The following is a 23,537-nucleotide window of genomic DNA, read 5'->3' as shown; positions in this document are numbered from 1 at the left end:
CAGTAGCAGTCTTCCACGGGACCCGCAATGGCCAAGCCTGAAGAAAGCTGCCCCCATGGGGTGTGGGCTTCTTTGAAGCAGCACCCCACCCCGCGGCCCAGGCAGTGCCCTGCTATGCATGTTGTCCAATCCCTGTCCCCATTCAGACTTTATGGCAAATGCTTCTACTGATATTTAAAAAATAATAGATATTTTAAAAATATTTAGATATTTAAAGATAAAATATAAAAAAATAAATAAAATAAAATAAAAAAATTTAGATATTTAAAAAATAGTAGAAGTTAGCCAGAACAGTCCAGAAGAAGCACTTTGCTAAAGTCCTACTGTATTAAACACCAAACTTTGGGTCCAGTATTTTGGTGTCTGGAAAAGGGAAAACCACATGAACTAGCTATGTCCTTGCTTTCCACCCTGCTCTGAAGTAAAGATGCCAGGAGTCTGTCATAAAAGGAACAAGAGGGACACCTCCAGCCACGCTCCACCCAGAGGGGTCACGAGAAACGCGAACTCTGCAGACACCCTGACCCATGGCAGGTGGAGCGTGTCCCGCTCACCTCCTCCCTTTGCTCCCTCAGTCCTCTAGGGGTGTCCTCACGCAAGGGAGCCTGAGAGCCGGGGGCCTCCACACCGAAATCCCCCGTGCCTTGTCCACACTGCTTCCCACCTTGAGACCTGTGACCTTCTGCCCCAACCATGCCTGCAGAGCAGAACATGGTGCCCCCTTCGCGGCACCCAGGCGACCTACCCAAATCAGGAGCTGTGCCAGGACCACGTTCCCCTTCCGGCACGCCAGGTGCAGTGCTGTGCGGCCATCCCCCTCTCCGCAGGTCTCATTCACCTCCTCCCGGGAGCCGTGGGCCAGCAGCAGGATGACGGCCCGCAGGTCTTCGTCGGCGGTGGCCCGCAGCAGGTGCTGGCCCAGGGACAGCTCCGTGCAGGGTAGCGGCGCCAGGAAGAGCTTCTGCTCGTACTTGGCTCTGATCCACCGCTCTTTCTCTTCCCTGCAAGAGCCACCACACGGGTGCGGTCACTGCCAGGAAGGACAACCAAGGCTGAAACGCCTCTCTGCTCCAGCACCTAGGTGGTCTGGTGGCCTCAGGGTGGAAGTGCAATAGCAGGAGACAAGTGCCTCCACGGAGCCACAAGAAAGCCCTTGGAGGGACAGGCCCCTGTTTCCCAGACAGGTCCCCCCCCAAGCAGCATCAGCACCACCTGGAAACGTGCTAGAAATGCAGATCCCCAGGCTCTGCCCCAGGCCTCCTTGAATCAGAACCTCTGGGGAAGGGAGTTCTGATGCCTGCAGGTATGCACAGAGGCCCACGGCCTTGAGCTCTCACGTGATTTCTTTTGGTTTTAGCCCAGAAGCCTGAGGAACCACCTTCCTGCCCAAGACTCCACGCATGGCAAGGCAGCCTGGAGGCCCCCTCTACTGTAAGCAATGACAGCTTTTAGTTGGGATTAGAGGACCCTGCTGGAGTTCAGGGCCAGGGGACAGGATGGCCAGGGGGCTACCTGACCCGGTATGATCTTGAACTCTTAGCCCCTAACTCGGAGCCTGGGAAGGGAGTGTGTGAACTCCCCGGGTGTCTCCCGGTGCTTCGGTTAAGGAACATCTTGTTACAGACCCACGTGTAAAACCACAGAGACCCCAATGGAGAGGTCTGAAGTGGAGTGTCAAGGTGTTAGAGGGCCCAGCCCGGGAGACAAGGCAGGGGGCCCAAGGCCAGAGCTGAGCTAGGGGTGCAGGAGGGGATGATACAAGGAGGAGAGGGGAAGGGCCTGAGGTCACAGATGCAACGAGCTGCAGTGGGAGTCCCTCCGCCAGGAGCTCTGGTCTTCTGGGAACTTGGTTGTGGGGGGTGGGGAGTCGGGATCCAAATAGGACAGGATGCTGCCTATGACATCTGGAAGGAGGGCTGAGCATAAGAGGGCGGGGGGAGAATGGGAAGAGAAAGTAGAGAGAAAAAGGAAGAAACCAACTGCAAGGTGTGTTCATGGGTCTTGGTTTCTCAAAACGGGGTGCAAGAGACACTTTTCAGTGTCACGGCCCTGCAGCCTTGCCTGGGGCGAAGAGGAAATGCTGGAGACTGAAGGGGGATTTCACAAGTAGCTCTGGAGGTGGGGGAATCTGGGGGGGTGCCAGTCTTGGGGGGTGGCGAGCATGCAGGGTGGGTGCAGACAGGGTGCAGCTAGCCGGACAGATGCTTTTCCATGAGGACGATGAGAGATGAAAGGACAGCCGCGCAGAGTGACTGTCGTTCCTGAGACTTAACACCCTGCTTCACCGCTGCCCCCTCCTACAACCCAGCATTTCCTCCCAGAGAAGGATCAGGGTACATAGCTACACACCACACAGAGAATCACTTAGGACCTCCGTGATACTCTCGAAAGAAAACTCATTAACCATGACATTTTTTCTTCCGAAGTACAGAAGAAAGGCCTTGTTTACACCTTTTACCCATGTTTACATTGCTCCTAGTGATCTAGTGTCGGGTTAGCCCTAATCTGTTTTTAAATACTTAGGCAAACAAATTCTTCCAGGAGTAAATCTGGATTAGTTTTGCTTCACTTCCTGGTACATGCGAGTGACCCCAGAGTGACCCCCGACCCTTTTCATGCGGAGATTTCCAGGACAAACACTTGGCTACAGCTGAAAACCCACCACACACCCCACCCGGGACCCAGCCTGGAACCCAGTCCCTACTTGGGACAAAATACAAGCACAAAAAGCTCTGGGCAGGAGAAAGAAAGAACGCTGCAAACAAATCATGTCTCTCATGGTATTAAAAAAAACCCTTATTTAAAATGTATTTAACATACGTTGGTGCATTTCATAAATCACCAAAGAAAAGAACCAAACGTGAATGCAATGAAAAGGGACAGTGGTGAAGGATGTGTCCAGATTTCCAAGCTCCAATTTGCTAACTCTCGTTTTTGGGGGTAGGCATTAAAATCAGAGCTGTTTTATTCTGCTCTGGTGGATTTTAATGCACATTGCCAAATCACCCAGGGATAAAACAGAGAACTGAACACGGTAACTATCATCCTCACTATAATTATCCAATTCTCTTTTTAATATTCGGATGCCCCAGGCGAAGATTGAGGATAGCCTGCAGCTTCTGAGTCCTGTCCAGCAGCCAGCACGTTCTCCCGGGGAAGTGAGGGTGACTTTCTGGTTGGGGGTCGGGTCACACCCACAAACAGGTTTTTCTGGGTTCACGGAAATCAACACGTGTGTCAACGACTGACCTGTTTATTAAACTGTTCCTTACATTTCAAAGTCGGTGCTCTTCATGTCACAAACGTGGGTCCAGATTTTAGGGGGCTGAACACTATTTTGGGAGCTTCTTCAGGAGAAAGACTGTAATGTTATGATATGAAATTAGGAACAAGGTCTTAGAGAGGGTTCCTGCAAGGGAAGGCCCAAGGCCTGAGCTCTTCTCAGCTGGTCCACCTGCAACCCTGCAGAGCTAGAGGGAGGTGACTGATCCCAACAGGGCTTCTGAACCTCCACCAACTCAGAGACAGAGAACAGGCTTGCTACGGGGGCTGTCCCCAAAGGACTACTGCAAGGACTTCGTGGGGACTGCCTCTTCTAGCAACACTCCACCTGGTGCCCCTAGAGCTGTCTTAACGTGTGGCTTTTGTCGTGGGGGGACCTAGGGCTCTTCACCAAGACTTCTTCCCATGCTGGCTCCTGCACCCTAAGGACCACAGGGTGTCAGTGTTCTAATTCCAGGAGGGGCCAGAAAGCTAAGGGAGGCCACTGGGCTTCATGCTTGCCCCAGGCGCACACACTCCAGCTGGTAGGAGCAGAGAGCACTGACAAGGGCACGTGGGTCTTGCTAATTCAAGAAGCCCTATTCATGCGCAAGCACTTGCCTTTATCCTGAACCCATGTCCCCTGGTCACCACGCACCCTGGCAACCGAAGGGGTAACCTTCACCCTTTGTGCTTTCCATACTGGCCAAGGGCAGGAATAAAGAACCGCCGAGGGCTACAAGGCCCTGCTTTTTGGCCATGGAGACATGGCATCTGTGTGCCTGCTTGGTTCCTCCTCCTTGTGGTGTCAACTGCCACACCTTCAGGGACCCCTTGGGCCCTGTCTTCCTCATCTTTAAAGTGGGCACAGTGACATCTACAGCAGGCAGGGCAGTCTCGGGGTCAAGGTGACCATGTTTGGAGGGCGGGCTGGCCATGGGCACTGTCATGATGGAATCGAATGGCGTCTCTAATGATGCACCACCGCTCTCGAGCACCTGTGACCTCACCTGTGGGGGTGACGTGTGGGACAAAGAGGGGTCCATGGCACAGGGGTTCGTGGAGGTCAAACGCCTGCTGGATGCTTTAGGTTTCTAAGTCCAGGCTGTCAATGCCCTGGGGAAGGCAAGGTGAGGGCCCTAGGCTAGGGGCCCTGACAAACCCGCTGACACCCTGTGGATCCCCCCATACCCTAACATGGGGCAGAGGGGCTCGGGACACTGGGCGAGGGGTGCCTGGCTAGTACGAAGGATGCTGTGGCTGTCATGGTATCTGGGGCCAAGTGAGGTTAGCCCCAGCCCATAGCCCTGAGATGTCTGACGTCTTCCCGGGTGCTACGGCCTGAACTGTGTGCCCCCAAATGCATATACTGAAGTCCTAACCCAGATGTGTCTGCATTTGGAGACCAGGCCTCTAAGGAGGTCACTGGGGTTCAGTAAGATCATACTCCCCTACTCCAGTGGGGCTGGTGTCCTTTAAAGATGAGGAAGAGACACAAGGATCTCTGTCCATGTGATGGCACCGTCTGCAAGCCAGGAAGAGCTCTCCCCGGAAAACAACCCTGGCTATCTTGACCTTGACTTTGCGGCCCCCCGAGCTGTGAGAAAATACATCTCTGTTGTTATAGCCACCTGCTTCTGTGGCCTTCTGTTCAGGCAGCTCAGGCTAACGCCCTGGATGACCATGGCCTCCATCACTGTCATCTGGCTCCTGTGCCCACAGTTACCACGTGAAAGATGGACACTCTGCTAATGACTCCTTTGCTACAAGAATATTCTGTCTAAAACCATTTATCCCAAGAAACCAGGACGCCAAAGCACAAATACGCTAATTGTTACTCTGATGTCCCAATCTTACTTCTGGGATCCCCCGCTTGTCTTGGCCAAGCCTTTCATTCTCCCCAAGGAAGGCCAGTTCAAGAGCAGCGTAGCTGGCAGTAGATCACTTCACCTCATTCTAATCCCCCAGAGGCCCGCGGCTCACAGTCTCCGTTAGCTAATGAGCTAAAAAATGACTTATTGGCATGGCCGGCCGTCAGCAGAAAGAAGGAGGCCCAGCTCCTCATTTGAGCCCCGTGCTGACACACCTTTAAATAAATCAACTGCACAGGAGTGAGAGAAAATGAGAGAACGGGCAACTCATCAGAAGAAAGACACTAACCCAATCCCCAAAAATAAAAAGAAAAGATACAACTGGAGGTGTAACACTTTCCTCTCTTCCTGCCTGAAATGAAACCCCTTTCTGAGGGGGCCTGCTATGTCCTCCTGTCTGGGGGCCAGGAAACTGCCCGGTGCACGAGCGCAGCCGTGGGCAGGCCAGGTACTGAGCCCAGGATCTGGGGATCAGAGGACAGGGGGAGCCATGGTCCCCAGAGCCATGTGGGGTCTGCCAGGCTAAATCAGGATGGGCTCTGGTCCGGTGGCCCAACAGACAAGGTATTGCCATACTTGACCTTGATGTGGCCAAGGTTTCAGGTGCCTCCCTAAAGATGTCCCCAGGACACGTTGCCCCTGCAGCCTGCCTCTGTAGTGCCTGGCGGACGGAAACAGCCGCCCACACCAGTGAGGCTACCGGGTGCAGCAGAAAAGGGACCGCCCCCAAGTCCCGGGAGCACTGGTTGCGGTGAGGGTAAGGGTGAGGATGAGGATGATGACGACAGAAACCGGCTTTCTGGAGAATTCCCAGTCATGCCAGGCTCATGTTACATGTTTTCACAAAAGAGCTACATATCAAACACTGAGCAAAACGCACATGTGATGGCAGAGTCATTTTGAGAAATCATGACAAAAAGGAAATCATGTTTCCTGAAAAGCTTCGGGGAAAAATGAGATGGGTCAGTTTTGTCCCAAGTTTCAGAAGAGGGGGAAGGGTGAAGACCCAGGGAGCCCAGAGTCATCCTGGCAGGACAGGCTGTGGCAAGGCTCCCACACCAGGCCAGGCCTTCAAGATGGGCTTGAGGCACCCTCTCGGGCCGGGACCGTGGTTGGGCCGTAGCCCATCTCTGTGGCCTGGACAGGGACAGGGTGCAGCGGGCAGAAGGGCTTTCCAGCCTGCACGGGCCCTGTGAGCGAGCCAGATGCTGGTGCCATCTCGGTGTGGCACCAGTCACTCCTGGGACCTGTGAATAAATGCTGGGTGACGTACAGGCGGCCACAGGGGCAGCTATCTCGGTGGATGACAGAATCCAGGCCAGAGTCAAGAAAAGATGGCCAAGAAGGGGGCAGGGCAAGGGACAGAAATAAGCACTTAGGCTTGCGGAACAAAACGCGGAGGGTCAGGGCAGTGGGGTCTGCGGCCAGGACCCAGGGCTGGGGACACTCAGCATGTGTGGGCTACACTGGGCTCCATCTGGGATTATGGGATCCAGTCATGGAGTGAGGGCCACTGTGCCAGGTGCTGGCAGACCCCTGCATTGTTCAGCTCTGGGGCAGACAACGAAGGTCACTGACAAGCCAGAGGAGAGGGGGATGGAAGTGTCTAGAAGCGAAGAAGGCCGGCAGGGCAAGACACGGATGGTGCTGTTGAGTATGATAAGAAAGACATTGACTGTGAAGGTCACCCGTCCTCGGTAACAGCGGGTGTGTCCTTGGAAGGGCTGGGTATCCCTAGCACCCGGAGTTACCCAGTACCAGGCTGGCGCCTTTTCAGCCCCGTGAGTAGAAGTGCTGCTGTGGGGGGCGTCCTGTCTGAATCCCCTGGGGTGCCTCCCTCCACTGCCGTGCTACAGGCCCTGAGCCCCTCACGGTCTCTCTACCATTGTTTACAAGTCTGCGTGAGCCAGGCTTTCGGTAATTGGCCTGTGCACACGTGACTGTACACCAGGCAAGAATCACAACTCAAATGGCTTGACTCTGTCACCCAGACCAGGAGTGTGACCGTGCAGGTCACAGCTGCTGTGTGCTATAAGTACCTCTGATGTGTCAGCCATTGGGTTGAGCTTTTCATAAATTATCTGGTTTCACTCTGATGACACCTGGTGACATACGTGGGTCTTACCTTGTTTTATTTATTTATTTATTTATTTATTTATTTATTTAAAAGATTTTATTTATTTGACAGAGAGAGAGATTACAAGTAGGCAGAGAGGCAGGCAGAGAGAGAGAGGAGGAAGCAGGCTCCCTGCTGAGCAGAGAGCCCGACGCGGGACTCGATCCCAGGACCCTGAGATCATGACCTGAGCCGAAGGCAGCGGCTCAACCCACTGAGCCACCCAGGCGCCCCTTACCTTGTTTTAAAAGGGAAAAAGGTGAGCCACAGAGCAGTGAAGACAGCTGCTCTGGGTCCCCCACCTGTGATGGCCAAGCAGCTGACCCAGGGGTCACTGCTTGAGCGCCTCCTCCGGGCCCCGCTGCCTCCCAAATGAGGAAAACTGACCCTGGGTCAGTGCCTGGGCAGCAGGCTTCTGGCTGGGCCTCTCTTTGGCCATCTCAACACCCACTCCCTCTCCTCAGGGAAGGGGTAGGTAACGAGTCATGTCACCCAACGGGGCAGCGTGAGCCACACGCTGGTGTCTAAGTGTCATTGAAGTAAACGGTGAGTTCTGCTCAGCTCCTCTAGATGCCCCACACCCAGGCCCGGTGTGCAGCTGCCACATGCAGCAGGCGGCTGTGGCCCTGGACGGTGCACATGATCTAGAACATTCTCTCTGCTGCTTGCAAAGTACCCTTCTAGACAAGCTGTCCTTTCTTTCCTCCCATTTTTTTCCTGTACCAAAACTACTTGCCATTAAAAATTTAGAATGAAGAGAAAGGAAACCACAGAGAGGTGAGAAGAGTGAGTGCAAAGCCAACATCACAGACACCAGGACCCATGAGAGAAGTGCGGTGAGGTGAGCAACACTGGGTGGCAGGGCCCCCAGCAGCTGTGTCCCAGAGGGGCTGTCGGTCACCGTCAGCGAGGAGCAGAGTGCAGAGCAGGTCTCACAGGCCCGTGGGGGGACCCGGAGAGTGAGGAAGAGCCAGGCTAGCCACCGTCCTCAGAGAGCGTTCTCTTGAGGCGGTGCCCCTGTCTCTGATCCTGACGTAGCCACATGTAACTGCCATCAGTTGCACTTTAAGTCTGGCAGGGGGGGCTCAGCAGGCTGCCAAGGGGGAATGAGGTTAATGGGTTGGATTCCCAGAAAAGGCAGTTTTTAGCAAATAACGTCGAAGCTTCTGATTGGCTCTCGGCACTGTTCTGCGGCACTCCAGGAGGCGAGTCACGTGGGGCACAGACACCTGTGCGGTGACCAGCTTACCCTGTTGGGTCCTCGAGGACCCGTGACCCTTGGAGGATCTGGCCCCAGCCTTCCATTCTGTATGAGCGAGACTTTCCCTGGACGCCTCCATGTGACGCGGACCAGCAGTGGCCTTTCCCGAAAGTCCCCTCCATGTCAAGTCTAATGTGTTCATTTTTATGGGAGCCCCTCCCCCCAAACGTTAAAAGGCCAAGAACTTTTTTGGGGGGCCTGTCACTTGTCACATTGTTCTTTTCGGAAACATCTCTCTTCCACTTTCATGGGCTGGGAGAGGATTTGTCAACACTGATTTTAAAGAAGATTCTGGAGCAGAGAATATGGGAGTGAAGGGCTATCCTTAGCGGCGAGGAGGAGACGCGCTTGGCTTCCGCGGAGTCAGTGACAGTGACGGGAGAGGGAAGACAGGGCTAGCTAGCAGCAAGGAATTTCCAAAGTGTCTTTCTGCCTCAAGCAAAGCAGGAACTGGGAGGGAGGCACGGAAGGGGGGCTGGAACAATATGTTAGGAAAACAGGGGGCTTCCTCTCTCTGCAGGGGCAGACCCCGGCCCGCTGCAGGCCGAGCACTGAGCACTTGGCTGCCCCTGGCATGCATGCCTTCTCCCCCAGCTGCGTTGCTAAGGGAGGGCGGCCAACAAAGACCGATGGATATTTATTCCTTAATTACCGAAAGCTTTTAAGAAACTGGCCACTGTAAATTCCGCATGCAGAGAGCAGGAGGCAACGGACAAGGATTTATGCTCATGGGGCAAAGACAAAATAAATATCCCTCCTGACTTCTGATCAATATTATGAGTGTTTTTGCCAACCTGCAGGGTGTTTTATGAGCTTGCAGGAACAGAACAGAATCATTATTAATTAAATAAAGTCAACTGTATTAGGCTTATTACTTCTGTGAGTCCTAGGTAAGTGTGCCCAGCTGCAGGTGTTGGAGGTGGGTGGCTGGTGGGGGGATGCAGGTGCAATCCTGGGCAGCCCAGGAGGCAGGAGCACGTCCTCAGGGGTACTGCTTGCCCGGTGCACACTGGCTCCCACCCCCTTCCACCCAGAAGGCAGTGGATGAGAGCGCCAGTCACCACAAGCAGAGGGGGTCCCACACCCACATCTCAGTCCGGGGTTCAGGCTGAGTCCTGGGGCCCTGGTAGCTTTGCTGTCATTAGCACTGGGCACCTCCCAGCACCTGTCTGTTTGGAACCTGGCCAGGCTGAGCAGAAGTATGCTCTGGGCTACAAGCAACAGAGCATATACAACACCATTCCTCTCAAGTTTTGGGATAACCTGCAGGGATACTCCTTGAAAATTTCAAAGTAGACATAAAGGAGATGTCAGGCTGGGTCACAAGCTCAAGCTGACCTGGGGAGGGGAAAACATTCGGCTGATTCCGGACCAGACCCAGGTCAATCCTCACAACCCAGGAGGATTGTCTACGACACAACCCTGGTTGTCTACGACAGGCCAGACAGTCACAAAGAACAGAACTGGGCATCTCTGGGAGGGCGTCTTTCACCAGGCAGCCACCCTCTCTTGGGCCTCCATTCCCCCTCTGCAGAGGCTGGGTGATTTAAAGACCTACTGACTCTGAAGTTGAAGGTCCCATGGGAACATTGGCTTGAAAAGACAAAGGCGGGTATTAACCTCACTGTGCTGGGAGAGCCCTGCACCCCTGGGCCAGACGTCCACCCAGGCCTTCCTCCTCCCGCTGGGTCCACTGGAAGGCAGGCCTCACCTGGCTTCCCATTTGGACAACACACGGCACCCGCGCAGCCACTCCCTTGGAGCTTTTAACCATCCATCTGGGGCCCAGCACACTCCCATTCCCTTGTAGCAGCCGCTTTGAGGCCTCTCTGGGTCCACAGCCTGCAGATGCCATATTGCTGGCAGTGAAGGTGGAATCCCTGGCCCAGGCTGTGGCCCTCCAAGAGTGGCCTGAACTGCCTTCTCAGGTTTCATACGTGGGAAATTAATCCCAGAATGGGAGAATCTGCTCATGTTTACTTTCTGGGCCCTGGAATCACAGCATGGACCCCAGGGCCCATCCCTCTCCACCCTTTAAGTGCCCACTTAAAAGGCGACCAGTTAGAGAGGTAGGTGTAACTGGAAGGGGAGGCGGGCCTGTCTTCCCAGAGCCCTGCACAGAGCTGGGGCCAGTTGGCTGGGGCTGGTCCTGGAGAAGGGAGAGCAGGCACGGGGGCAGGTAGTGGGGTGGGGGGGGGGCACAGAGGGCAGCTCAGAGCACATGTGACTTTCAAGAAAATCCTTCTGAAAACCTGGAATATTATGAGAGAAAGTCAGAATGACCAGACTGTTCCAGAAGCAATCACACTATTTTTATTTTCAGGACTTCCCTCCATTTTCTCATCTATTATTAAACAACCCATCAAAACGTGGGAAGTTAAAGGAAAAACCACCTCAACTCGCAAACTCTGTCTCTGCTCCCGTGCCATGCTCCACTCCCAGACATATTCTCTTGTTGGAGTTTTAGCAGACACCTTTATTATTCTGTGCAAAGCTAGTTTGACAAATTCAGTTTGTGAATTAATTTGCACATTGAGCGCATGTTTTCACATTGTAATCATGGCTCAGCAACGGTAGCCATGCACACAACGGACGTTTTCCGTACTTCAACATGAGAAAAAATGTGAAAAACTGTTTTAGAGCATAAATCCCGATAAATCTGTGCCAAGTGAGAGGGAGCCTGAGCCAGTCAGGTGAGGCGGTCCTCGATCCTGCGTAATGTGGCATGAAACGGGATGCGCCTCGGCAGCCTCTGCGGCAGCCCTGGTGGTAGGACCCCCATCACAGCGAATTAAGTTCACCATAACAGTGGCTGATGGGATCCGCTTTGGAACATATCGCATCATAAACAGATAAGGGAAGAGAAATGGCCCTTTTCCTCCGCTCGGAATACTGTGAAATGGATAGAAGCCTCTGCTGTGTGTGCCCCAGTGCCCTTTAAACACCAGGGAGCAAAAATTCTGGGGCTGTTCGTAAATGCAAAACCAAGGGACAGGATGGAGTAATTGCACAGGGCCAAGCATGACCTGGTGGCTTCCCCAAGACCTGTCCGCTAAGTGGTCGTTAACCACAGAGAGAGGCAGGCCACAGGTTACAGGCTTGAGACACACTGGCCACATGTGCCGAGCTCTGAGGTTTCCGGTAAAAATGGTCAAGTGGCTTTAAGAATGGCAGCCTCTTAAAGACCTAAGACTAATGATTTTGAACAATGAAGAGTCTTCTTAATGTAGTTTTCCTCTTAAATTGGGTGTGGGGGTGGGGGAGGTGGGGATTGTAATAGTCATGTGTTTTCTCAATGACCACACAAACAAAACAATAATAACAAGAACAGAACAGATTTTACAAGGGAAAATGCACCCCAGAGGGTATGTAAATGGAAATGGCATGCAAGATGAGTTTGCATGTTAATTTTCTTCAAAATACAAAAACATAAAAACATGCTGAAAGATCCAAACTGGATCAGCTGCCAGCTTGACTGACAGAGTTAGGACAGTGGGGCTGGTCTGCCCGAGACCCTTCACACCAGACAACATGGACTCCATGCCAGTGTCACTGGCAACTCAAAATCTGTTGAAGACTAGATGTCCCTCTCAGAGAAAACCCAACAGATGAGTAATGGCTGTTTTTTCTTTCTCAACTGATCTTAAATACTGCAAATATTAGACCCAATCTATGTCCCCACTAGGTACTATTTTTTTCTGAGTTTGGTCATGTGTGAGTATAGAGGTGATCTTGGGAATGAGTCACTGCAGTGTATACATGAATTCTCTAGTGTAAGGAAAACATGATCCTTTAACAAGCTAAAGTTAATTCTTTCATGAAAATCACCAAACATCTATCTACCCTAATTGGATCAGGAAGCAGAAACTGGTCAGATGTTTTATTTTCCACAACTGACACAGTGTTTAACATGCCCAATGTCATTGTCTTTGATGATGCAACAGGAAAATTCTTCCTGCTTTTTCTTGGAAAGTGAATCCTGGAACAGTGGTACAGAGAAGATGTCAGGGCTTTCCTAGCCCAGGCTGACTTTGTGGGGGTGCAAATCTGCAGACACATGGGCCCTTGTCCCAGAAGGGGTCCATGCCTGGTTTAACATTACACCAGATTACGCTGTTTTGAAATTTCTGACGGTACCTGAACACAAGGCCCTGAAAATTCTCTAGTTGCTCCTAGATAGTCTAGTTGCTTTAGATTGATTGATTTCAGAGAGAGAAAGAGAGAGAGAGAGAGAGAGAGAGAGAGAGAAAACAGGGAGAGGGAGAGAGAATCTGAAGCAAACTATGCACAGAGCAGATCCAGCATGGGACTCGATCCCACGATCACGAGATCATGACCTGAGTAGAAACCAAGAGCTGGACACTTAACTGACTGAGCCACCCGGGTGCCCCCTGGATAGTCCAGTTGCCTTAAAGAATCAGCTGGTGAGGCAGCTGGGTGGCTAGGTTGGTTAAGTGTATGCCTTTAGCTCATGGTCCCAGGGTCCCTGCTCACTGGGGAGTCTGCTTCCCCTCTCCCTCTGCCCCTCGCCCTGCTCGTACGCTATCTCAAGTAAATAAATAAAGCCTTAAAAAAAATAAAGTATCAGTTGGCGGCAAAGCTATCTCCAGTCCACCGAGAAGTGGCAAAACATGAACCATGTAATGGAGCTTGAATAAAGCTAAACTCATGCATTTGTAGGGCACTTCCTTTTCTGAGGTTACATCCTTCCTATCTTCTGGATGTTAACGTCCTTTTATAAAATGATGGTGACAACAAACAATTTATTATGTGTCTTTAATATGACAAAGGTAGGAACCAGATACCTTGCATCTTAACTGGAGAGCCCTGGTCTGCCAGCCTCTCTGCAGAGAGCCTTGGCCAAGGAGGGCCCGCTCACTGACGCCACAGTGGAGAACGGGGAGCCCTGTGCTCCTGTGAGCATGCCCTCTCGCTCTGTAGGATGCAGTAGGGTGTCGGAGGCCTCTAGGAAAAAGGAGTTCTATGAGACAGCCAACACTCACTATTTAAATGAGTCAACAATCTAGAATCTGGGAAAATAGCAAGGCAGTTCTTCAAAAGGTTCAAGACAGTATAACCACACGACCCAGCAAGGCCACTTCTTATATTGGCAGAAAAACTGAAAGAGGGACACTGAAGAGTTATTTGAACACCCATGTTCACAACAGCATTGTTCACAACAGTCAAAATATGGAAGCAACCTGAGTGTCCATCACCAGATGAATGAATAAGCATGACGGGGTCTATCCGTACAATGGACTATCATTTAGCCATAAAAAAGGATGGAATTCTGTCCCACACTACAGCACTCATGAACATGAAGGACACTGTGCTGAGCAAAAGAAGACTGTCACAGAAAGGCAAAGACCACATGAGTCCTAGAGGAGTCAAACTCAGAAACAAAAGGTGGAATGGTGGCAACGGGGTTGGGGGAGGGGGGCGGGGAGTTCATGTTTAATGGGGTCAGAGTTTTCGTTTGGGAAGATGTGAAACTTCTGGAGATGATGGGGATGATGGCTGTACAACAGTGTGGACATGCTTAATGCCACCGAAGTGGACACTAAAAATTGATCAAAATGGTAAATTTTATGTTATATCTATTTTGTTTCAATTAAAAAATATTCCAGAACCTGAATGCTGTCTTGTGTCCCCCAGGCACCACTGTGTGAGACTCAGCTTATGTCCCTGTATCATGACGGCTCCCCGCCATTCGACCCAAGCACTTCACATCCACGTAATGTTATTACCGACGGTAATCAGTCCATACTCCGTTTCCCCCAGTGATCCCCAATACCCGCGAGAGCCAAATGTTTCCTCTAGCCAGAAGTCATTCCATGAGGCTGCATCTGATCCCTACCCTCCTCATCTCCTTTACTCTGTCCTCCTGAACTCTGCACCCCCTCTGGTCTTTCATTACATGGGGATTCTTGAGGAGTCCAAGCAGTTTGGATTGTACACTGTCCCCCAATCTCATTCTGTCTGATTCGATCCGGGTCACTTGTGATGAGGACACTAGATACATGCTCACTGCACCCCCCATCACATCAGGAGGTAAAGACCGGGGAGTGCTGCAACTACTGAGTCTGGGCACAGGTGAAACAGTGGTCCCCAGACTTGTCCTCTGTCCAGAACCTTTCCCTCTTTATAACTAACAAGTGGCCTGGACCTGACCCCTCAAGACGTTGCACCTCTGGTTCCTCAAGATGTTTCCCCAAAGCTCTGATGCCCGCAGAATCTGCTGGTACATCCTTGAAGGCAAGACAGAGACTTTCCAGCTCTGTTAGTCCCTCTCTAATTATTAGTTGGCATTTTCTGTAAAGAAGAGTCACCCCCCCAAACATCTCCTTTTGGGGGTATCACAGACCCACAGGCTTCAAAAAAGTCCCTGTGTCCTAGGATTTCCTACTGCCATTATTCTGATGCTTACATGCTGCTCCAGGACTGGCCACAGGGCACCTTCCGGAGCTGTCCCTGTTCTGTACAACAGACCCTGAGAACATCGTGCTGCCCAGCATGGCAGCGTGTCCCAGGCCGACTTGCACTCCCCCACATCTGGGATGAGCGATTTCCCTAAGGAATCCTCATCCTGTTACTGAAGCCGCCATTTACTTTGCTGTATTTACTTTACTTACATGTTGAGATTCAAATGTAGTTTAAGGGCATAATGTAGGGAGACCCCGCATGTCTGAGCTAGCATCCTCCTACGGTACCATCTTGGGAAACTACAGTCCAGTCTAACAACAGGACACATCTTGGCAGTGATACCATCCAGCCATCTGGTTGGGGTCGCCCCAGTTTTATGTGGTGTCATCTGTGTCTGTGGTGTGTCTGCTTAGTTCCAGGCCATCCTATCTAATTCCTGTGACACGTTGCTGCACCCCTCACGGTCAAGGCAGACAACATTCCCACTGCTGGGGTTCCTCTCGCAGACTCTTCTAAAACCGCACCCCCCCTCCCATTCTCTCCCTCCCTCCCCCTCTGACAACCACTAATCTGCTCTCTAACTCCATCATTTCCGGAATGCTCCATAAATGGACTCATACAGCATGTAATCTCTGGGGATGTGCTGTTTTTACTCAGCGTAACTCTGGAGTCCCCTCTGGGCTCTTGTGTGCATCAATGGTCCACACCTTCTGGCTGCTGAACTGCATTCCGTGGTGTGGATGGACCACAGTGTGTACAACCATCCCACTGAGGGACATCTGCACCATGACAAATAAAGCTGCCATGAGTATTAGGAAAAGGTTTTTGTGTGAACTTAAGTTTTTATTTCTCTGGGATAAATGCCAAAGAGCACTGTGGCTAGGTTGTATGGGACTTGCGTGCTTAGTTTTGTAAGAAGCCGCCAAACTGTTTTCCAGAGCAGGGGCTACAAGTTTTTTGCCTTTTTTTTTTTCTTTTAAATATTTTATTTATTTATTTGTTAGAGAGAGATTGGGAGCATGAGCAGGGGGAGAGCAGGCAGAGGCAGAGGGGGAGAAGCAGGCTCCCCACCGAGCAAGGAGCCCGATGTGGGGCTTGTATCCCAGGACCCTGGAACCACGACCCGAGCTAAAGGCAGACGAGCTAAAGGTGACCAAGCCACCCAGGTGTCCCACAGAAGCTATAGGTTTTTAAAAACATTATTTGATAAAACTAAATTCCATTATGAGAAAGGAATGGAGAGAGCCCTTGTGACTGGAAGGAATGCAGCATTGCCTGCATGTGAACGAGAGCACGGCCTACTGGGTGACCTGGGGTCACTGTCACCTCGGTCCTCATTCCTCCAAAATTCCTGGACACAAAGGCACAGACGACTCCAGGTTTCTTTCTGCAAGCAGATAAGACCCAAGACCGAGTGCAGATACGCAACTGTGTGTGTGTGTGTGGAAGGCGTGGCTAAAGACACAGGGTACAGGGGCGGGAACCGTGTTTATAACGCACTCACACGTGAGGACTGCCGTTTACAAGTCAGGCTGGCACAGACGTGGGCAGCCCCATCGCTGCTGGGTTTTGACAGGAAAAAAAGTGACGAACACAAAATCTGGACAACTGAAAACAGAAGGGCCTCCCACACCTCACTGTCCTGCAGTTGTGGCCAAAACAGGGGCCTCGCGCCGGCCTGCCAAAGCCGTGTTTGCTTTTCTACACCTTTATTCCGTTCCTTCCTCTGTCTCTTCAGGGCACATTTGGAAATTATTTAAAAAGATAAAATGCCTCTAATCTGTTACCAATTAGAAGACACATGTGAATATTATTTTCTAATTTGTGACTCTCGAGTGTGTGTCTGAAACACCAGAGAGAAGTAATTGAAATAATTATGTCTGCTCCTGAATATTTCTATTATGTTCCTGAAATAAGAGGGTAGATGTGTCCTCTTTGCATGATGTGCCCGAGGGTTGAATGTATCAATAAGAACATCAAAGCCCTGGATGTGAACGACCACAAAACTGCAATTTCCAGCCAGCCCATCGGTGGCCTGAGCAGCTGGAGCAGTGGGGGAGTGGGGGGGGCAGAGGGGGCTGGTAAACAGGTCAACAGACAGCTCCAGCCAGCCGTCTTTGTGGACAGCTCGAGAGGAGCGCAAGTATGCAGAGAGGCGGTGGGCTTCCTTGTGAGCACGGGCTCTTCCCTGCAACTCCACTGGTCCCAAACTTCCCTAACCCAGTGATAATTGGCAGCCGGAGGGCTGTGCTGTACGAGGCATAAGCCTGATTTATAACATGAGCGGTGTGCACTTTTTTTTTTTTTAAACCAGTTATAGTGCGACTTGAGTGACTAACTCCTGAAAATTGGTAATTTCTTGGTGGTTAACAGTAGAAAGTCCACCAATGACAGGCGAGGCCCGCTAATAAATTTATAGGGCGTTCTATGCCAATTAGACCTCGTCAGCCATTCAAAAGGCAGGGATGCCAATCAGGTCATCATTCCACAAATGCACTCTTTATTGCTGACATTCTTGCAATTCAATCCCCCATTTATATGTTTGAAAAGCGGCATATTAATGCTGACTGTACAGGAATCTGTAATTTCCAGAGAGCTTTTCTGGTTAAACCACCTCCCTCTTCTTCTGTGCAAACTTCTCTTTGTTCTAGAGGGGTAAACAGGAACCTGAGAGGGAACAAGATCCAAACATTACAAGATTCCACACTTTGGGTTTCCTCATCAGGCACCGGCCAGCAAGGAACCTTGTGGATTACTGGTACAGCTACCTTCAGGGAGGCACCATGTCCTCCTCTGCCAGGCCCTGAGGCCCGGGATGTGCTCATCTCAGTCACAGAGCCAGAAGAAAGCATCTTGGCCTGAGCAGAGCCGGCGTCGTGGCAGCAGTGAGACCCAGAGGCGCAGAGGTAGTATCCCCCTTTCTGGAGGAGACGCACAGACATTGACTGAGGAGAAGCATAGACCTGACCAGTGAAAGAGTGGTCATTTGCTCTCTGCACTAAAGCAACTGACTAGAAGAAATTTAATTTTATATGTTTTCTTTGGGGAAAAAAAAATCACAAAAGAAGTACATGATCTTTAAGAAAAAGTCAACTGAAGAATGGGGCAATGTGGACTTGGGCGTGAGTGGTCTGCCTTCCACCCTTGCCTGCTGGCACTTCTGGCTCTGTACCGTACCCCGAGTGCGGTCCCCATCCCCCTGCTTTGCATCCATTTTTCCAACTGACGGATGTCGACATCCCTTCCACCTCTGTACTTCGAAACATAATTCTTTTTTTCTCTTAGTTGGGAGTTCTTTGAATTTGATTTGATTACCACCATCATCCAATGCCCTATTAAGCATTCATTCTTTCAAGAAATATCAATTGGATGCTCACTAGGAGTTAGGTTCTGGGCTACCGGGTGAACAGAGGCCGATGGATAAGTAAATTCAGCACAATAGGGAGAGAGCTGTCCTTGCCATAGCTGCTGCTCTAATTTCACGGGAACAAAACAAACGGAGTGAGACAGAGAATCCTTCTCCTCTGGGTTTTTATTACACAGACAGCTCAGGATCTAGTTTACAAAATTTCAAGTGTAGCCAACCCAGATGAGAAAACCATACTATTTCCTGTAGATTAAGAACACATAATGGGGGTGCCTGGCTGGCTCAGTTGGTGGAGTGTGCAACTCCTGATTTCAGGGCTGTGAGTTCGAGCCCTAGCCTGGGGGTAGAGATTACTTAAAACTAAAGCCTTAAACACACACACACACACACACACACACACACACACACACACACACACACACACAGTATGCACTGGTCAGTGTTGGCGCATCTCCAATTTGCAGGCAAAATGACTACAACAAATATTTAAGTTCACAGAGGCATCAACCTCAAGATACACTGACCATCCATTAATTTAAGAGCACCAGGCAGACTTTATGGAAATGCCAGCCAACCGACAGGGGTACGAGAGCGTCTCATGTTTCAGGATGGTGGTCACAAGGAGGCGGTACCAGACCCAAACCCCACAAGTAGGCCCTTGCATTTTCAGCAGAGCTGGAGTTTTGTACCTTTTCTTCAGGGTGCATGGAAACTCCTTCAGAACATGGCAGGAGAAAACTCCTTCTTTGCTAATTCAAAGGGAAAGTGCTTAAGGACTCTCGACAAGGTTAATAAAGGACACCACCGTCCAAGGACAGGCGAGATCCTGTGTGGGAACCAAGATGGGCAACACAGGCACAAGGACCATTCTGAGAACCCACAAATGCAGGAAGACTTCTCTGACCCACTCTTACCTGCCTACAAACAGGTCTTCCATCACAGAGAACTCAGCTGTGGGAGATCTCTGTCCCAAGAGGCGTATCCACCAGGGAAGGTGAACCCTTAGCCCCAAAGAGGCCGGAAGTCGGCCCTGCACCCAAACTCTGTCCCGGGCTCTCAGGTCTCCCACTATTTTCCTAAGGGTCCCCTGATCCTTTTTACACATCAGCGGCTCTCCCAGGAGCGGCCTTTCTCCCCTTCCCCTCCCCTGTGAAGACAGCATATAACCTCTCAAACCTCCACATCCCTTCGGTATTCACTTCTCTGATGGCCCCCCATGCGTTAAAACTAAAAATCAATAAGCTCGTGGGGTGCCTGGATGGCTTGGTCAGTTAAGCGTCTGATTCTTTTTTTTTTTAAAGACAAGTTTTTATTACTGTGTCCTGCATATAGAATCTATGAGGCGTCTGATTCTTGATTTCAGCTCAGGTGATCTCAGGGTCCTGAGATCTAGCCCCGTGTCTGGCTTTACATTAGGCGTGGAGTCTGTTTAGGATTCTCTCCCCCTCCCTGTGCCCCTCCTCCCTCTGTCTCTCTCTCTCAAAAAAAAAAAAAAAAAAAAAATCAGTAAACTTGTATGGTTTTCTCCTCTTTATCTGTTGACAATCTAATTCACAGCACTCCCCCATCCCCACCCCGCAGCCACTAGGCCTAGGAGGGTGGAAAAGTACCCCCATCCCCTACCCTTGGTCCCATGTTTAGTGGAGCGGCGCTCTCAGAGACCTGGCAAGGTTGGGACTGGGACCCAGGAGAGGGAATACTGCTGGAGGTCCACGAGTGACCAACAGGGGTGAGGTTCAAAATGAAAGGACAGTAGCAACGCTCCCCAGCTTTCTGGAAATGACCATCATGGAGTCTCTCCTGCCCCGGCAGGGAGTCTTGTCAGCCCAGTACATCAACAAATTGGACAACCAGGCCTTTGTGACCTGTCCCTCAGGCCAGGGACACTAGGCATGTCTTGTTTGCCTTCCCTAACCCTGGCCTGTGCTTGCTGCTGACATTGAATCTGACTTGCTGTGTCAGGTGACCCTCCTTATGGGAATGCTGACCAGCTCAAGGTCTCCCCACGCTTCTGATCACACAGGGGTCTCGAGCACAGAAGATGCTTGTCATGCCCTTCCAGGGCCCATTCTAGAGTCCTGGATAACGATTAATCCATCTCACTTAACTGAGGCCAATTTGCCCTCAGTATGGCCCAGTGTGGGCAAAGAAAGCAACCGTCTCTGGTAGTCTAACAGGTCTGCCTCTGTAACACACAGCAACACACACACACACACACACACGCACAGAGAGAGAGAGAGAGAGAGAGAGAGAGAGAGAGAGAGAGAAAGGCTTTTTAAAAAGCCCATGATCGTTATCAACAACCTCCAGGAGGACCCTTATCCCTAACATCAAACTGGTCCAGGTGGGTCCAGGCCATAAGGCGGCCAAATCCTGGAGACCCATGCTCTGCCATCTTGCCTGGTACTGCAACCAGCGCTTGCAGCAGGTTCTCTCAGGAAAGACTCGAAGGAAGATTCTGGTAGATTCCTGACCGTGGCAAGCAGGATGTGCTAAGACAGGAAAGGGACGAGCTCCTGAAAGATGTGGTTCTCCTTCCTTGGGGAGGGGAAGGGGATGCAGGACTCTTTCAGTGAACACAGGACGACCCCCACCTGGGGCTAGGGCTCCCTGGCTCCCACCCTGGCCCCTCACAGCACTGAATGCCCCGCCCCCTGATGGGTTCCATAATGAGAAGTGCTGTCAATCACAGCTCCATTAGCCTGGACAGACTTTCACTTCCTGAAACAATTTATTGGATCCCCAGAAGCAAACGGGCCTTCTTCCTTTTCAGCTCTGCTTTTAGGGAGCTATTCAGAGGGGGTGTGTGTCCCTTCTGTTCCTGCTGAGCGGCCTTTGTTTTCCTTCATTTACTCATGAAAACAGTTTCCTGACTTTACCCAGCCTCCTCTCTCCCGGTTCTGAGTGTTTGCCAAAACTGTGTCCCCCCACTGCTCGGCTGCTGCACAAAACCCACCAGCTGTTTCCAGCTACTGAACCAGGGAGGGAACTGCGGATTTTATTTGCAGATGTTTGCAGGGAGGCAGGCTGGGAGGCGGAGGAGGGGAGGGGAGAGGCACACACTTGAAGAAATTGAATTCAGGTGTAGAAATACAGAAATGGGGCAGAAGGGTGATGGGCCAAGATGCCCTCTTTGGAGCAAGTCCGGGGTCTGGCCTTTCCTGCAGTCCCCCCTTTCCGGCCAAGAATTTAATCAGCTCTACAGAAAATCCTTAAAGACACCCCAGCTAAAAGGCATTTTCAGCTTCTCTAAGATTCTTTGGATGGTCTTCACATTTATAAGATCTATGGAATGAGCTCATGATTTAACTGTGATATATTCTCAACTATTTGGAAAACCCCATGCAACTTATAAGAGATGTGCAGGCGAACACGCTTTAGGGTCTGCATATCTTTTAGTATCTGAATAGAAAAAGATTATCCAAAATTACATAAAATAATATTTTCCTCTCCAGCTCTTCTTAGCGAATAACACACACCGTGCAACCACACTTGAGCAATAAGGCAATACCCTTTAAGCATAAATCAGTTTAACTCTTAACCTGGGAAAACAGACTGAAGAAGGGAGAGTTATGTCTCGCCTTCTGAGAATTTCACATCAATAGCAAATGGGGGTTGGGTGGGGGGGACTGACGTTAGGGCCTCCGAGATCTGAGCAGGGTAAAATTATGCAGCCACGTAAGAAATAATATCTATTAGGCTAATTTAATCACCGAATACTTTACAGATGAATTAGAATTTAGAATCCAATTATTTCCAACATTCAGACTGTCAGAGCCTGTTTTTAAGCAGGAGGGAAAAGGGGGAAGATTAGGGCAGATTTTCAAGACTCAGCGAATGGAATGGACTCTCTCCGGCTCCAAGGCTGTGATGAGAGCAGAGAAATGACAACAGTGATCAGGGTTTTTGCCATCACCCCGCCCCACTGGGCCCAGTGAACCCAAGGGCAGGACATGGGATTTGTTACCCCTGACGGACAGCCATTGTCCCCGCCAGGAGCCCTCCTTGAGGGCTGGCAGGCCTTCACAAAGGAAGGCGGCTAGGCTACATCCTAAGGTGGCCCATGGAGCAGGCCCACACTGAGTCCTGGAAAACCACAGGGTGCCCTCAGGGGCCACGGCAGGGGCCTCGTCACAGCCTGGGCCTGCCTACCCCTCCTCCAGCATCTTCCCCTTGGCTCTCTTTACGGAAGCAATTCTCTTCAGGGACAGTAAAGACTGCCAGGGTAGAAGGCCCTCCAGATAAGAAGGAAACAGTCAATGTAAAGCCTTTCGGGCCTCTCGGCTCTACAAGAGCTGGTTCTCCTACCTGGGATGGGGTCTGCTGTTCCATGTGTGGGAAACTGAGGCCTGAGGTTAGCATTACAGACCCTGCAGCCAGTGTGTGTAAGCAGCCCTGTACAGCATTCCACTGCAAAGAGATCCACCTACCAGCTTGGAGGTGGTGGCAGGAGTTCCTAGAGGAATACAAGAGTTTTCCAATTTGTACTTCAGTGTTCCGAAAGGAAAGAATCAGGTGTTTCTGCCTTCCTTCCATTCCTAGGGCTGGTTCAGGCAGTAGTGGAATTGGACAAACAACAGTTCTTATGATGGATATCTGAATTAGCGCTAGGACTAAGACAGATTTGGTCCAGGGTTTGCAATTACTTGAATCCAAAGAGGTTCCTCTAGAAAAAAAATGAATCAAAAATAAATTTTTTTTTTTTTTTTTGAAGAGAGAAATTTGCAGAAGACCTTTGCATTATGGCTGTTTTGCAATTCTCAAGAATTACAAAATTCTCCTATATTCCCAGTAGCAGAGTGGGAACATTAGGGAGGAACCTCCGCTTATAATTCATTACAGAACAATTTTTACAGTGTGAAATGAATGCATGTACTGTGCATTTAAATTTTAATATGCCAGAGGGTCACGGGGCTGGCCGTCAGGACGGAACACACTTGTTTAAGGACTGTGTGGACCCCGCCTACTCAGGAAGGCACGACTAAAGCCACTGTTGGAGCCATTACCCACTGGGGCCTCCCCAGCCCCATTCCCTGGCAGGAGGGAAATTTGGTGTTTACAGGCCATGGGGGTTTTATGATGGGGGTGCTTCCTGTCCGGCTGAACAGACAGGTCCAACCCTATAGACTTTGTGAGTTCTCCTGCACATTTTCTTCCACCTGGCACACAATGGGTCCTTATTATCCCTTTAATTACTGAGCTGGACCGCCCTGCTCCCTCCCGACTAGAACCTTTGTG

At 50.9% G+C, this 23,537-nt stretch overlaps 1 protein-coding gene and 1 long non-coding RNA gene across 2 annotated transcripts in view; both read right to left on the bottom strand.

The window, feature by feature from the left end:
- Nucleotides 1-23,537, bottom strand: part of AGAP1 (ArfGAP with GTPase domain, ankyrin repeat and PH domain 1) — a 514,946-nt gene that overhangs the window by 8,568 nt on the left and 482,841 nt on the right. Inside the window, 1 exon segment of the mRNA XM_032355251.1 lies at nucleotides 746-1,001. Within this exon segment, the coding sequence (XP_032211142.1) occupies nucleotides 746-1,001 (256 nt within the window).
- Nucleotides 5,123-12,985, bottom strand: LOC116597485. Its single transcript, XR_004288639.1, has 2 exons — nucleotides 7,487-12,985; nucleotides 5,123-7,257 (listed from the first exon to the last, which is right to left on the bottom strand). It is a non-coding gene; the product is annotated as an uncharacterized LOC116597485 (long non-coding RNA).

Source organism: Mustela erminea, chromosome 8 (genome assembly GCF_009829155.1).
Source record: "Mustela erminea isolate mMusErm1 chromosome 8, mMusErm1.Pri, whole genome shotgun sequence".
NCBI classification, from domain to species: Eukaryota; Metazoa; Chordata; class Mammalia; order Carnivora; family Mustelidae; genus Mustela; species Mustela erminea.
This window is presented reverse-complemented; position numbering and strand designations above follow the sequence as displayed.